Consider the following 14,351-nt stretch of genomic DNA (forward strand, 5'->3'; position numbering starts at 1 on the left):
AGTGGCCGCTCCCGGCCACCGCAGCCTCGACCTGCTGGGCTCCGGCGATCCTTCTGCCTCAGCCTTCCAAGTAGCTGGAATTACAGGCATGCACTACCACGCCCAGCTGATTTTTTGATTTATTGTAGAGATGAGGTCTCACTGCCCAGGCGGGTCTCGAACCTGCGGGCTCAGGCAATCCACTCACCTCAGCCTCCCAGAGGCGCGGGATTACAGGCTGAGCCACCGAGCCTGGCTGAATCTGTATTTCTAATGAGCCGGCAGGACCACACTTTGAGTCACACTACTCTAAGGTACTGGAGGTAGCAACTGCAGGCAGCAATTGCCCTCCCTGCAGCTGAGGGAACAAAGATGCTGTCAATATTCAAATTTAGATTTTGAAAGAAGAGTCCTGTGGAGTTGAAACTCAGACTTCAGAGCAGGGTCACCATAGCCAGTGCTGGTATTTCTGAGCTCTGAGACATGCCTGCGGGGCCTGGACCCAGACTCTGAGAAAAGGGCACTGGCCAGCTGGTGCTGATGTGTCTGAGGTAGACACGATGAAGCTGGATATGCCAGTGTTAGAAAACTACACCCGGAATCAGCTGCTGCTACAGGAGGAACTGCAAAGTGAGGCTGGGGCAACTCACAGGAGCAGGAAGCAGACAAGAAGGAGCAAGTCCCTCCCCCTGAGCACCCCCTATGGACAGAACCTGGCATGGAACCAGCTGGCAAAGCAGAAATGAGCTTTGCAGACTCTTGGGCCTGCTCCACAAAGTAGAGGTTTGAAGGGTGAATTTGGAGATGAGAGATGACAGTGTAATGGCTGCCATAAATTCTCCCATCTGCACCCATAACAGATATCACTGGTTGACCATTATTCTCTTTCTCTCTGGCCCTAAATGTAGCCTCAAAACCAATGTCTATATGGCGGATGTTCTGAGGAGATACTACCAGTCGTTAGAGTTGGCACTCAAGTAGAAGCCTGTTTGCCATCCTTGCCTTGGAAACATTGTATGAAACATTATATAAAAACATTATATAAAACATTATGTAGAAAGCTGCAATTGTCCATGATTTAATTTGAAAAATATAGAACTTTCTTCTTCATTCTTTATGAACCTAATATTTATGTTTCTGTTGCCAAGGGAAAAGTAAATGTTCAGGAATCTCTTATATTATTATTTCCATTTATATATGTAGCAATCTGAACAATTTAAGTCCTTTCAGAGCACACCATGAAAGATAAGAGAAAGCTTACAAAATTTCTTCCATTTTGGAGTTGTTATATAAATAGGAGGCAGTAGGTATGGAACACAAGTTTCAAAGTCAGATGGTCTAGCTTTGAATCTTGATCTACCATTGCTCAGCATTGTCCCTTTAGCCTTGTTTGTTAACCTCTCTGAGCCTCAGTTTTCTGATGTGTAAAGTGGAGATAATTGAATCTACTGTCTTAGGTTATTGTGAAAACTAAATGAGATGCTGTATGTAAAGTACCTGGTGGGATGTCTTGTTCTACCATTGTGGGGATGTTGAAAGTAATGATTATAGTTGTGGTGTGATGATATTGTTGGGGTCACTGACTGCTTGCAGATAACAGTGTTAGCACTTTTTTTTTTTTGAGTTGGAGTCTCACTCTGTCGCCCAGACTGGAGTGTAGTGGCCGCTCCTGGCCACTGCAGCCTCGACCTGCTGGGCTCCGGCGATCCTTCCGCCTCAGCCTTCCGAATAGCCAGAATTACAGGCATGTGCTACCACGTCTGGCTGATTTTTTGATTTATTGTAGAGATGAGGTCTCACCAAGCTGCCCAGGCAGGTCTCGAACCCGCAGGCTCAGGCAATCCACTCACCTCAGCCTCCCAAAGCACTGGGATTACAGGCTGAGACACCGAGCCCGGCTGGTAGCACTTTTTACAGGATGGTCAGCTTCACTTCCCATCACGAACTCATTTATATCAAAGTTTACTTTTTTAGAGACTGGGTCTTGCTCTGTCACCCAAACTGGAATGTAGTGGTGCAGTATAATTCACTGCAGCCTTGAACTCCTGGGTTCAAGCAATACTCCCGCCTCAGCCTCCTGAGTAGCGGGGATCACTGACTGATCTTTTTTACTTGTAGAGATGGGCTCTCACTGTGTTGCCAAGGTTGGGCAGAAACTCCTGGCCTCAAGTGATTCTCCTACCTTGGCCTCCCAAAGCACAGGGATTACAGGAGTGAACCATTGCATCCAGCCTACTAAAGCATGCCATTTTTATTCTATCAAAGAACAAGTAAAACCAACAGATATTTCACAATTTACAAAGCTGATATTATCTACATTTAAAGTTCTAGCATGTTCCCCATGGCCCCATGCTGCAGGTATTATCTGTAAAGAACCCATGTTTCTGCTCCAGTGAAGAAGTGCAGTACACAGTAAGTCTCCTACATACGAATGAGTTCCATTCTGAGAGAATGTCTGTGAGTCTAATTTGTTCATAAGTTGTCTAGGTACCCAACTAACACAATTGGCTATATCAGCTACGTCACCACTGCTTTTATGCTTCTAAATATCCTGGGGTTGAAATAAACATTCTGTACTATCGTACTCTAACAGTACTATAAAGTACATAAAAGCACAACCACTTGTAGAGGATGCATGCATGTGACAGTGTACGCCAGACACATGAACTAACTTACATGATTGGACATGTGAACACATGTTCACATCTTCAAAAGTTTGCAACTTGAAGGTTCGTATGTAGGGGACTTGCTGTATTAGAAATATTTTATTTTCTAAAGTTTAGGGAAGAGGTGAGAGATAAGTGAGAAGAAATGCAAATGTCCTGGCCAAACCGACATAGCGGAAGCATATGAAAGCAAGAGAGTAGTAAGGGAGGTGTGAGGTCAGAAATTTTAGAGCAGCGTTTCCTGACATGTTATAAGGGACACTAGCCCCATGGAACCTCCCTAATAATTCTGGAAATCCCATGGAACAGTCCCGATGCATATTAACTTCTTATAGATTCTGTCAAGTCCCACATGAAAGAAAACTGTTTTACTTCTTTCCCACCTAATGGGCCACAGAACACTTTGTAAACTAGTTACCCGCTGTCCTCAGTAGAACTAGTGTTCACAGGGCCAGACCTGGTGCTTTACACCTGTAATCCCAGCAATTTGGGAGGCTGAGGCAAGAGGATTGCCTGAGCCCAGAGGTTCAAGACCAGCCTTGGCAACATGGTGAGACCTTGTCTCTACTATTAAAAAATTTTAAATAAAAATAATAAATAAATATATCTATATAAATATATATATCTGGTTTAGAGTTTTGGAGGAGTTGTGATGGAGGGAGGGAGGTTAATACATGGCCAGGTGTACTGCTAGGGGCTTAAGCATTAATTGCCTGTTGGCATCAATGCAGAGCAAGGATGTAAGGAAAGGAAGCCAAACAGGCCAACAGTACTGTGTGTTCCCGGTTCTAAAAAAGGCTTTGGTCAGGAAGCAGGACTGGCTCCATAGGTGGGCAACTGTGCAGTGCCCTACAAGCTAGTATCCTTGAAATCTTTGCTCAACATGTATTTAGAATAGAGGCCAGCCAGGTGTGGTGGGATTACTCATGCCTGTCATCCCAGCACTTTGGAAGACCAAGGCAGGAAAATCATTTGAGCCCAGGAGTTCAAGACCAGTCTGGGCAACATAGTGAGACCTCATCTCTACAAAAAAATATAAAAATTAGTCGGGCATGGTGGTGTGTGCTTGTAGACCCAGCTACTCGGGAGGCTGAGGCATAAATATTGCTTGAGCCCAGGAAGAATCATACCACTGCACACCAGCATGGGCGACAGAGTAAAACCTCAACTAAAAAAATTAATATATTGAAAAAAAAAAAGTCCAGACGTGGTGGCTCACTCCTATAATCCCAGCACTTTGGGAGGCCAAGGTGAGAGTATTGCCTGAACCCATGGGTTCGAGACCAGTCTGGGCAACTTGGTGAGACCTCATCTCTACAATAAATTAAAAAAAAAAAGTTAGCTGGGCATGGTGGCGTGTGCCTATAGTTCCAGCTTGGGAGGCTGAAGCAGAAGGATCACCTGAGTCCAGCAGGTCGAGGGTGCGGTGGCTGTGAGCATACCACTGCACTCCAGCCTGGGTGACAGAGTGAGACTCCAACTCAAAAAAAAAGAAAAGAAAGAAAAAAAGAACAGAGACCAAGTTCTATATGTTATGAGCTCTGTATGGTGTTAGGGTCACGGGCTGCTGCATCTCCCATCGACCACCAGTGTGCGATCAGCAGGCCTGGCTTGCTGAGTGAGTGTCCGTTCCTCCTCCGCCATTCTCTGTGGGGCTCACCAGAGGGAGGAGGACAAGGCTTCTTTCAAAATCCTGTGATGTCATTCCTGCCAGGCTGTTACGGTTGTTATACTGTTGTGAAAGGACAGATTCCAAATTCCTTTGTCAACTGTAAGTGCTGTCTGAGGGTAGAGCTGATTATTATTCCTGAACTAAACTGGGCTATGAGGGATTAAACTGTGGGGTTGGTTTTTCCCACACCACCCCTTTGTCATTCAAGCATGAGCTGGCAGGTAGCAGGTGCTCAATAAAAGTATGAATGCAAGAATTGATTGCATTTGAATGATTGTCTTAATCCCGTTCTCTAGAAAACATTTTTTTGTTAACATATATAGACGCCAAAGCAATGTTCGCTATTGATGGAATACTTGATGAACTACTTCTTTGGTCCACCTGCCTTTTTCTATAATCTTTTGAATGTGGGACACTTGGAAAACATTTTTGCATGCCAACACATTCAGTGTTGACTAACCTGACTGTTTTGTTTAACAGGGTGGAAAAGAGGACTCACCATTTGTAAATATCAATAAGAAATCCAGTCTTCAGGACACTAATGTAAGGTCTGTTGCTTCTTGTTTGAATGGGGAAATGATACTCTCTTTATCATCAACATTATCCTTGAATCATTGCTCATGAGGTTATCTGCTAATAAAATTGGAGAGGAGAAATAAAACCGAGAGGATGTGAGCCCAAAGAGATGGAAGAAAGACTGGCTTAATAACTTCCTTTAGCCTCAAAAATGCTGCTTTTTTTGTTTTAATATCTCTGCCTGCTATACTGACAAAGAAATCAGTCTCATTGGGCTGTCTCCCAGCATACAGACCTGACCTTGCCATTTTCCTGCTTAAAGTCTTTAAAGGCTCTGTTTGCTCTCAGAATGGAGTCCAGACTCCATAACAGAGCACAGGAGCCCTCCCAGACATGGCTTCCACTCACCACACCAGCTGAATCCTCACTCTTCCCACTGACGTGCCCCTCCTACTGAGATCCTTCCCTGTGTTGAAGCCACGCCATGTTCTTTTTTTTAAAAAAAGAGGTACGAGTGTAATTTTGTTACATGCATAGATTGCATGGTGGTGAAGTCAGGACTTTTAGGGTATCCATCACCCAAATAACATGCATTTGTACCCATTAAGCAATTTCTCATCATCCACCCCCTCCCACCCCCACACATGTTCCTTAAAGCTTCCAGGTCGCCATCACCCTAAATCCAGAGGAAATCCTTCCTCTCTGATTCCACACAAAGCAGGAACTCTTCCCCTCTTGGCCTAGCTGAGTGGCAACCTGTAGAATACACTAGCTTCATTGCCACCTGGTGGTTTACTAACACTGGTGAGGAGTCTTCCTAGAGTGGTTTCCCAAAGTGGGTCCAAGGACTACTGCATCAAAGTCTCTTGTTTAAAAAAAGACTCCTGGGTCCTAGTCCATATCTTGAAGATCCTTTGTGTATATGTGTTTGGTGGGGGTTTGGAGGGCACCAGAATAGATAGGAATCAGCATTTTAACAGGCACCCCAGTTGATTTAGAACTGCAGCCCTGGGAAGTTCTTATATTCAATGCCAAAAATAAAAGCTAACAATTCTCTGTGTCACCTCATGATTCCCAATCTATGTTCTTCATATATATTTGTCTTACTCCAGACATACTGGGCCTCCAGGACTTTTCAAAAACTTAATTCATCTCTTCCCTCCCCATCCCACTATTCTTCTCCTGTTTTCCAATCTGGGTTGATGGTAGCATTCCCTCCTCCTCCTCCTCCTCCTATCTACTTCACAGGCCTGAAACCTGGAAATCCTTGATTTTCTCCTCCCCTACACCCTTATTGAATTGGTCACCAAGTCCTGCCAATTTGACTTTCGTATTATCTCCCTCACCCATCCTTTTCTCTTCATGACCATAATCCCTGTTGACCTTGAGCCCTCATCATCTCTCTTCTGGGATTACTGCTGCAACAACTTTCGAAGACGCTTCTGGTCTCCTCATGGCCTGACCCCTATTATCCCTCTAGTCGAAACCCCCTGCTCTTCTGCTGGAATCTCACCTGTCAGCCCTTCTAGTGCCCTGCATTCAGCCAGGTCTTCCCTCTGTCTCCCATCTTAGTAGTCTTCCTTCTGTTTGGTTACAAGGAAACTCCTCCATGAACCCAATACCAGCCATCCACCCAAGCAAAGTCTTGTGCTTCCCTAGTAGATTATTGGTTCTTCCAGGGACCATGTTCCATTTACTCCAGGGTTTCCCCGCTAGAGGAAACTATGAACATAGAACACATTGATTCCGATTCCTTATTTGCTCATTCACATGTTTATTCAACAAACATTTATTAGGCAATGGCACATACTTGTCATCATATTAAGCACTGAATAGAAAAGAAAATGAAGGCCCAGAAGTGTTCATTGACTTGGATGGGGTCCCTTATTGAGGACCTCAACTTGTTTTGATGCCCTTTTTGTCCTAAAATGTAATCACTGATTTTTTAAAAAGTGAAATCGGCCGGGCTCAGTGGCTCAGCCTGTAATTCCACGCTTTGGGAGGCCGAGGTGAGTGAATTGCCTGAGCCCGCAGGTTCGAGACCCGCCCGGGCAACTTGGCGAGACCTCATCTCTACAATAAATCAAAAAATGAGCCGGGCGTGGTAGCGCGCGCCTGTAGTTCCAGCTACTTGGAAGGCTGAGGCGGAAGGATCGCCGGAGCCCAGCAGTTCGAGGCTGCGGTGGCCGGGAGCGGCCACTGCACTCCAGTCTGGGTGACTGAGTGAGACTCCAACTCAAAAAAAAAAAAAAAAAAGTGAAATTTATCATAACCACCACAAAAACATGTTAAAATGTTTCTTTAAAATCACTGTTTTGAGCAGGGCCTATAGGTTATCTGGCATAAATTCTTGAGGAAAGATACAAATGAAACAGTTTTTAATATTTTCAGACATACATAGAATTAGAATGTGTAGAACAAGTCCTAAAGGTCTTTTGATTAAGCACTTTTTTTTATACAAAATATACTGTGGTTTTGGGGGGTTTTTCAAAAATCTTTTTGTGCTATGTTTAAAACAGAATTGCTACCAGATTACTTGGAAGTGAAAACAGGTTCTTTTCATAGGTACTCAGAGGTTCCCTGCATTTTACTGGCATGACCTAGTTATGAACCAAACCCTCAGTTTGATTCACCCTTCATATTTGAGATGGATGGGTGGCTGTTTAGGTATCCCAATTATATTTTGTTCCCCCATTTGCTATATTTTCTTCTCTATGTTTTTTAAAAAATTTTAGATTTGTCTATGCTTTTAAAAATAATCATAATTATTAAATAAGTAGAGGAGAAAGACCAAAAAAAGAGAATTTCTTGACTATCAATGTCATTGAGCTATAAATTAATTGAGAAAGCAGTCCCTATGGCTGAAACAAGACCATAAACCTTTCTTGTTGGTGTTGTTCTGTTTCTTGCTATGTCTCTAGAAGTCCTATTCCTATACGTGTGGAAACCGCCCAACCAGCTGTGGAAAAGCCAGAAATCAAGCCTCCTCGAGTGAGGAAGTTAACAAGACAGTATAGTTTGTGAGTTCTGTTTTTTTTTTCAATGATAATAACTATGATGATGCTAAATGTTCAGATATAAATGCTTTTTAACCCCTCCAACCATTTCCAGGAGCCATACCCCAAATTCTGTTTATTTTCATTTTAGGTAATCGTGGGACTAGACCTTTGTCCTTGAAAACACTACTTAGTTGGCATAGGCAGTCATTACTTATTGCTGTGTAACAAATTACTCTAAAACTAGTATCTTAAAACAATCCTCATTTATCACCTCACAGTTTCTGTGGTTTGGGAGTTGAGCATGGCTTCTTAGCTGGGTCTTCTGTGTCAGAGGCTCTCACAAGACTGCATTCAAGGTGTCTGTGAGGGCTGTAGTCTCATCTGAAGGCTCATTCACTTAGTCACTGACAGGATTCAGTTCCTCAAGTACTGTTGGACCAAGATTGCCCTCAGTTTGTAGTCATATAGGCCTCTCCAGCTTTCTTTCTCAAAGGAAGTACACAAGAGCCAGAGAAAGTGCTAGCAAGGCAAAAGTCACAGTCTTTTGCAACTTAATCACAGAAATGACATCTCATCACTTTTGCCATACTCTGTTCAGTAGAAGCAAGTCACCCGGCTGGGTACAGTGGCTCAAGCCTGTAATCCCAGCACTTTAGGAGGCTGAGGTAAGAGGATTGCCTGAGTCCGGGGGTTCGAGACCAGCCTGGGCAACTTGGTGAGACCTTGTCTCTACAATAAATAAAAAAATTAGTCGAGCATGGTGGCATGCACCTGTAGTTCCAGCTACTTGGAAGGCTGAGGTGAAAGGATCACCTGAGTCCAGCAGGTTGAGGCTGCAGTGGCCATGAGCATGCCATTGCACTCCTGCCTGGGTGACAGAGTGAGACTATCGACTAAAAAACAAAAACAAAAAACTGTGAGCAAGTCCTTATGTCCAGCCCACACTCAAGGAGAGGGTTCACACAGGGACATGAATACCAGGACATGCATGGATCATTGTGGTCCATGTTAGAAGCTGCCTTCCACAGCGTGTCAGTGAAATGACAGTGTGGTCTGCCAAGGGAGCCAGAGCTCATCTCTGAGCTTGGAGGAGCCATTTCCCTAAATGTCCCAGAACTACCAGGGCCTGTCCAGTTATGGTTGGCTTAACAAAAGTCTCTTGGCTTCAGTGTGTGTTAGACTGTTGTAGGCATTGTCAGGGAATAAGGTGATTTTGACAGTTGCTATCCAAAGACTCATAATTTATTGCAGGGAGAGACATTGGAGGGAAAGAGTCGCAAATAATTATAATCCAAAGCAGACAGGTACTTGCTCTAGTAAGAGGGGTGATGATATTAGTAATAATTGTAGTACTAATCACAGTGGTAGTCCCCACTTCTTGATCTTGGCTATGGCCCAGACACCGTGCCTGGATGTGTCATTAGTCAGAGAGCTGCAGGGATCTTGGACGAAATAGGAAGCATGGGGTTCTGGAGTTGGAAAGCTTCTGTTAGGGCCCTGGCTAGTTTCCAGCTGTAAGCTCTTGGCAAAATTATTCTTTGAGCCTCTCTTTCTTCCTCCGAAAAATGGGTGAGATGATACCTACCTCTGAGATGTTTTGTAAGGGTTAACATGAGACAATGTGGGTAAAGCTTCTATGCTCTGGCCACAGGATGAGTTCCCCTTTCTTTCTTCTCCAAGACCTGGAAGCTTCTGAGGAAAGGTCAAGTTTAGGGAGAATCCAGAATGCAAAGTGTAGGACAGGGAACATAAGGCCGGATGCGAACAGCCATCTCAGGTCTTCCATTTACATGTATGAAAATGAAATGAGGTGTGCAGAGGGGTTTTTAAGGGCAGACACATCCACCTCATTAGCCTTAATAGAAACTTCTGGATAGAATAGCAGCTGCATTTCCTAGAAAAGCCAAAACGAGAAAGATTCAACTAATTAACAGTCCTAATGATCTCTGGGGAGCAAATTAAGCCACAGAAGTCTGTTTCCCTCAAGGATATCTTCCTGGCAGAACTTGCCTTTCCTTTTACATTTTGAAACTCAAAATGTTACCATCAGCCATTTGAGATATGTAATCATGTTTGAAGCAATGACTGACTGATACATGGCCTGGAAGGAAAGAAAACTTCACTAACCCACCAAATTGACTCTTAAAGAAACCCTTCTTAAACTTAACTCTAGCTTCACGTATATATTTCTCATGCTGCCCCAGAGTATTCTGCTTTGAAAAATCAAAGAATCGTAGAATTTTCCCCATTAGTAGAAAATAGCAAAATTAATGGATGTGATTTTCCCAGTTTTAAGTTTTTGTTCCATAAAGAATCCTTGAATCCTGGCGGGGTGTAGTGGCTTACACCTGTAATCCCAGCACTCTGGAAGGCTGAGGTGAGAAGATTGTTTGAGTCCAGGAGTTCGAGACCAGCCTGGGCAACATAATGAGACCTCCCCTATCACTATTAAAAAATTTTTTTAAATTAGCCAGGCACGGTGTCATGCCTATAGTCCCAGCTACTTGGGAGACTGAGGCGGAAGGATCACCCTTTTTTTTCTGAGTCGGAGTCTCACTCTGTTGCCCAGGCTAGAGTGCAGTGGCACACTCACGGCCACTGCGCCCTCAACCTACTGGGCTCAGGTGATTCTTCCGCCTCAGCCTTCCAAGTAGCTGGAACTACAGGCACATGCCACCACACCTGGCTAATTTTTTGATTTGTTGTAGAGACGAGGTCTTGCCATGTTGTCCAAGCTGATCTTAAACCCATGGCTCAGGCAATCCTCTCACCTCCACCTCCCAAAGTGCTGAGATTACAGGTGGGAAGGATTGCCTTTGAGGCTATGATAAACTGTGATTGTGCCACTGCACCTCAGCCTGGATGACAAAATGACACCCCGACTCAAAAAAAAGAGTTATTGAATCCTTGCTGCTGGTTCCCGCTCATTTGCCCATCTCCTTAACCTCAAGATATTAATAAAGTTGTTAAACACATGGTCAGGAAGTACAGATGGTAACACTCAGATTTCCAACTTTCTGGAAGTATTTTCTGCATTATCATTTTTGAGATACAGATGTGTGTGCACACACAACCCTGTTGGCTATTATAATATTCCTAGTTCCTAGGCTGGAATTCTGTGTATTTGGATTTTAGGTTGTTCTGCCAAGAGCATCATAACATCCAGGTGCTCTGAACCAGTTTTCTTTCTTCTTTTTTTTTTTTTAAGTTGGACTCTCACTCTGTCATCCAGGCTGGAGTGTAGTGGCATGCTCACAGCCACCGCGGACACGACCTGCTGGGTTCAGGTGATCCTTCCACCTCAGCCTTCCAAGTTGCTGGAACCACAGGCATGTGCCACCACATCTGGCTAATTTTTTTGATTTATTGTAGAGACAAGGTCTCATCAAGTTGTCCAGGCTATAATCAAGCCCCTGGGCTCAGGCAATCCTCTCGCCTCCACCTCCCAAAGTACTGGGATTACAGGCATGAGCCACCGTGCCCGGCTAAACAAGTTTTCAAACCACTGCTTTTAAAGATACAAACAAAAACCTCAACCATGTTCTTTCCTGGAAGCATGACAGAGAAGACTAATGTGATCCCTGGGTGCAAAGAGAAGGGAGAAGTGGAGGGACTCTGCAAAGAGTTTGAGGCAGTACAACTGTTTGTATATTGATGCCAGCCAGTATGTTTGGAAAATGACGAGCTGTCTTATTTTTTCCAAAAATAAAACTTTACTATTTATTCAAACATAGTGTAAAAAGTCTAAAAGAATTCAATAGGCAAGACAGAAGCCCCCAAAGAGAAAAGTAACCAATTCCTCAGAATCATGCCATCAGAAATAACCAGTGTTCACAGTTGATGACTTTTACATCAGACACATTTCTATGTAGACATATTGTTAAAACAGAGAGAAATAGTTTCAAAGCAAAAATAATTTTTTCACATAAAATTTTACTTATTAAGGTATTGTTTTGTGAGTTTAACATGAATTTACCTCTGAAGTGGAGGTAAAATTGGAAGGCTTTGTCATAAGATCAAAACTAAGACAAAGATTATACTATTAAGAATGTGGAGTTTTTTTCAATTTTTTTTTTTTTTTTTTAAGTCAGAATCTCACTCTGTTGTCCAGGCTGGAGTGCAATGGCATGATCACAGCTCACTATGCCTCAACCTCTTGGGCTCAGGTGATTCTTCCATCTCAGCCTCTCCAAGTAGCTGGGACTACAGGCGCATACCACCATGCCCAGCTAATTTTTTTTTTTTTTTTGTAGAGATGGAGTCTTGCTATGTTGCTCGTGCTGGTCTCAAACTCCTGGCTCAAGCAATCCTCTTGCCTCAGTCTCCCAAATTGCTGGGATTACAGGCATGAGCCACCACTCCTGGCTAGTAATGAATTCTAAATTCTCCTCTTGCAACTTCTCCATACACAGCAGGATCTAAAATGTCCCCCTTCATCAGTTCCTTCTACCCTGTAGCTGTGTCCTGTGGCCACATTTTCCCCACAAAGCCCAGTGCAGTGTTGAGGCCCTTAACTAGTGATCCTGCACAGGCTGCATGGGTGCCTACCTGTCGTGAGTCTTGTATCTACACTCTTGAATTCAGCCACATTCAAAAGCACAACCCCCATGCCAGGGTGGCTCTGGAAGTTCCATCAGACACCTTAGTGGCAGTGTGCCAGGAGGCCTTAAAAACACCCTTAGGCAGGGCCTGGTGGCTCAGCCTATAATCCCAGCACTTTGGGAGGCCGAGGCAAGTGGATTGCCTGAGCCCACAGGTTCGAGACCAGCCCGGGCAACTTGATGAGACCTTGTCTCTACAATAAATTAAAAAAAAAAAAAAATTAGCTGGCATGGTAGTACACACCTGTAGTTCTGGCTACTTGGAAGGCTGAAGCAGAAGGATCGCCTGAGCCTAGCAGGTCGACGCTGGGGTGACCATGAATGTGCCACGGCAGTCCAACCTGGGCAACTGAGTAAGACTGCAACTCAAAAAAAAAAAGCACCCTCAAAGCAAAGAGTCAAATAAATTTGTATACCCATGTTCATAGCAGCACTATTCACAATGGCTAAAAGATAGAAACAAGCCAAATGTCCATCAACAGATAAATGGGTAACACAATGTGGTATATCTATACAATGGAATATTTATTTGCCATAAAAAGGAATGAAATTTTGATATATGCAATAGCATGGATGGACCTTGAAAACATTATAGTGAATGAAATAGACCAGACACAGAAGGACGGTGTGATTCCACTTACATGAGGTTCCTTGAATAGGCAAATTCATTGAGACAGAAAGTAGAACTGATGTTATCAGAGGCTGTGAGGAGAGGACCATGGGGAGTTATTGTTCAGTAACAATATGAGGTTTCTTTTGGTGTTAATGAGAGTGTTTGGGGGATAGATAGTGGCGAGGGCTACGCAACACCATGAATAGATTTAATGCCATTGAATTGTATATCTACAAATGGCTAAAATTGAGAAATATCATGTTATGTATATTCTGTCAACAACAACAGCAACAAAATCCTGGCAAATGATGGAAAATCCAGCCCAAATTTGCTTTGGCAAAAAAATCAGCATACTGGACCCTGTAAGCTGGACATCTGGTGGACATCTGTTTGGGAAGCCCCCAGTCCCCACCCTTGGCCTTCCCCCCCTGCCCATCCTCCCTCCACTCCTCACAGCCTGTTTATTATTGTAATGAGCAGAGCTTCATGTGCTTTTAGTAATCGCAGTGACGAAGACGACCTCCCTCCAGACCTGGCTGAGGCAGTAGGAGTGACCACAGCTATAACCACAAACACTACGACAGCTGCCACACAAGTCTCAGTGCCGCTGGCATCGCCCAAGGTCCAGAAAGTCAGTTCGCCTCAGAGATCCGAAGGCAAAGGCCACCTGTCCCCGGGGACCAAGGTATGGGGAAAACTCCTGGTGAGTAGCTACACTTGCTGAGAATTCAGTATCAATTTACTGAGTAGCATCTAGCATGTGCATTTAAATTTTGCATAATCAATTGGGTGCACTCATAAAGCAACAGTAACAACTACCAGAATATGTTTTTATATACTTGTCCCCAAAATATAAGCCAACCATTTGTAAGAGTCAGAGTGAAATGTAAAATCATGTTCACTGTACTTTAGTTGTAATTGAAGGGATTTTTTAACAGTAATTTTGATTTTAAATATCATCCCTATATAAGCTATTACTCCACTGTAAAGATAGAAAGTGAGAAATGTTCCCCTTTCTCCCAACCATAATGGAAAATTTTGAGGATTAAACCTATAGAAGTGTCCCTACTTCTTTCCTTATGTTGGACAGCATGTGTTAATAGTTTTAAAATAGGAACTAGGCCAGGCTTGGTGGTTCAACCTGTAATCCCAGCACTTTAGGAGGCTGAGGCAAGTGAATTGCCTGAGTCCACGGGTTCAAAACCCACCTGGGCAACTTGGTGAGACCTCATCTCTACAATAAATAAAAGGATCGCCGGAGCCCAGCAGGTCGAGGCTGCGGTGGCTGGGAGCGGCCACTGCACT

The 14,351-nt window shown here is 43.8% G+C and overlaps 1 protein-coding gene across 1 annotated transcript in view; it reads left to right on the forward strand.

Annotated features, from left to right (window-relative positions):
* The window catches only part of EPB41L4B (erythrocyte membrane protein band 4.1 like 4B), a 159,979-nt gene that overhangs the window by 120,453 nt on the left and 25,175 nt on the right, over positions 1-14,351 (forward strand). The window contains exons 19-21 of the mRNA XM_021706305.1: positions 4,798-4,865; positions 7,755-7,853; positions 13,545-13,731. Coding sequence (XP_021561980.1) covers positions 4,798-4,865; positions 7,755-7,853; positions 13,545-13,731 — 354 coding nt within the window. The remainder of the gene's footprint in view (positions 1-4,797; positions 4,866-7,754; positions 7,854-13,544; positions 13,732-14,351) is intronic.

Source organism: Carlito syrichta, unplaced genomic scaffold (genome assembly GCF_000164805.1).
Source record: "Carlito syrichta isolate Samal-C Ts95f unplaced genomic scaffold, Tarsius_syrichta-2.0.1 Scaffold315407, whole genome shotgun sequence".
Lineage (NCBI taxonomy): Eukaryota > Metazoa > Chordata > Mammalia > Primates > Tarsiidae > Carlito > Carlito syrichta.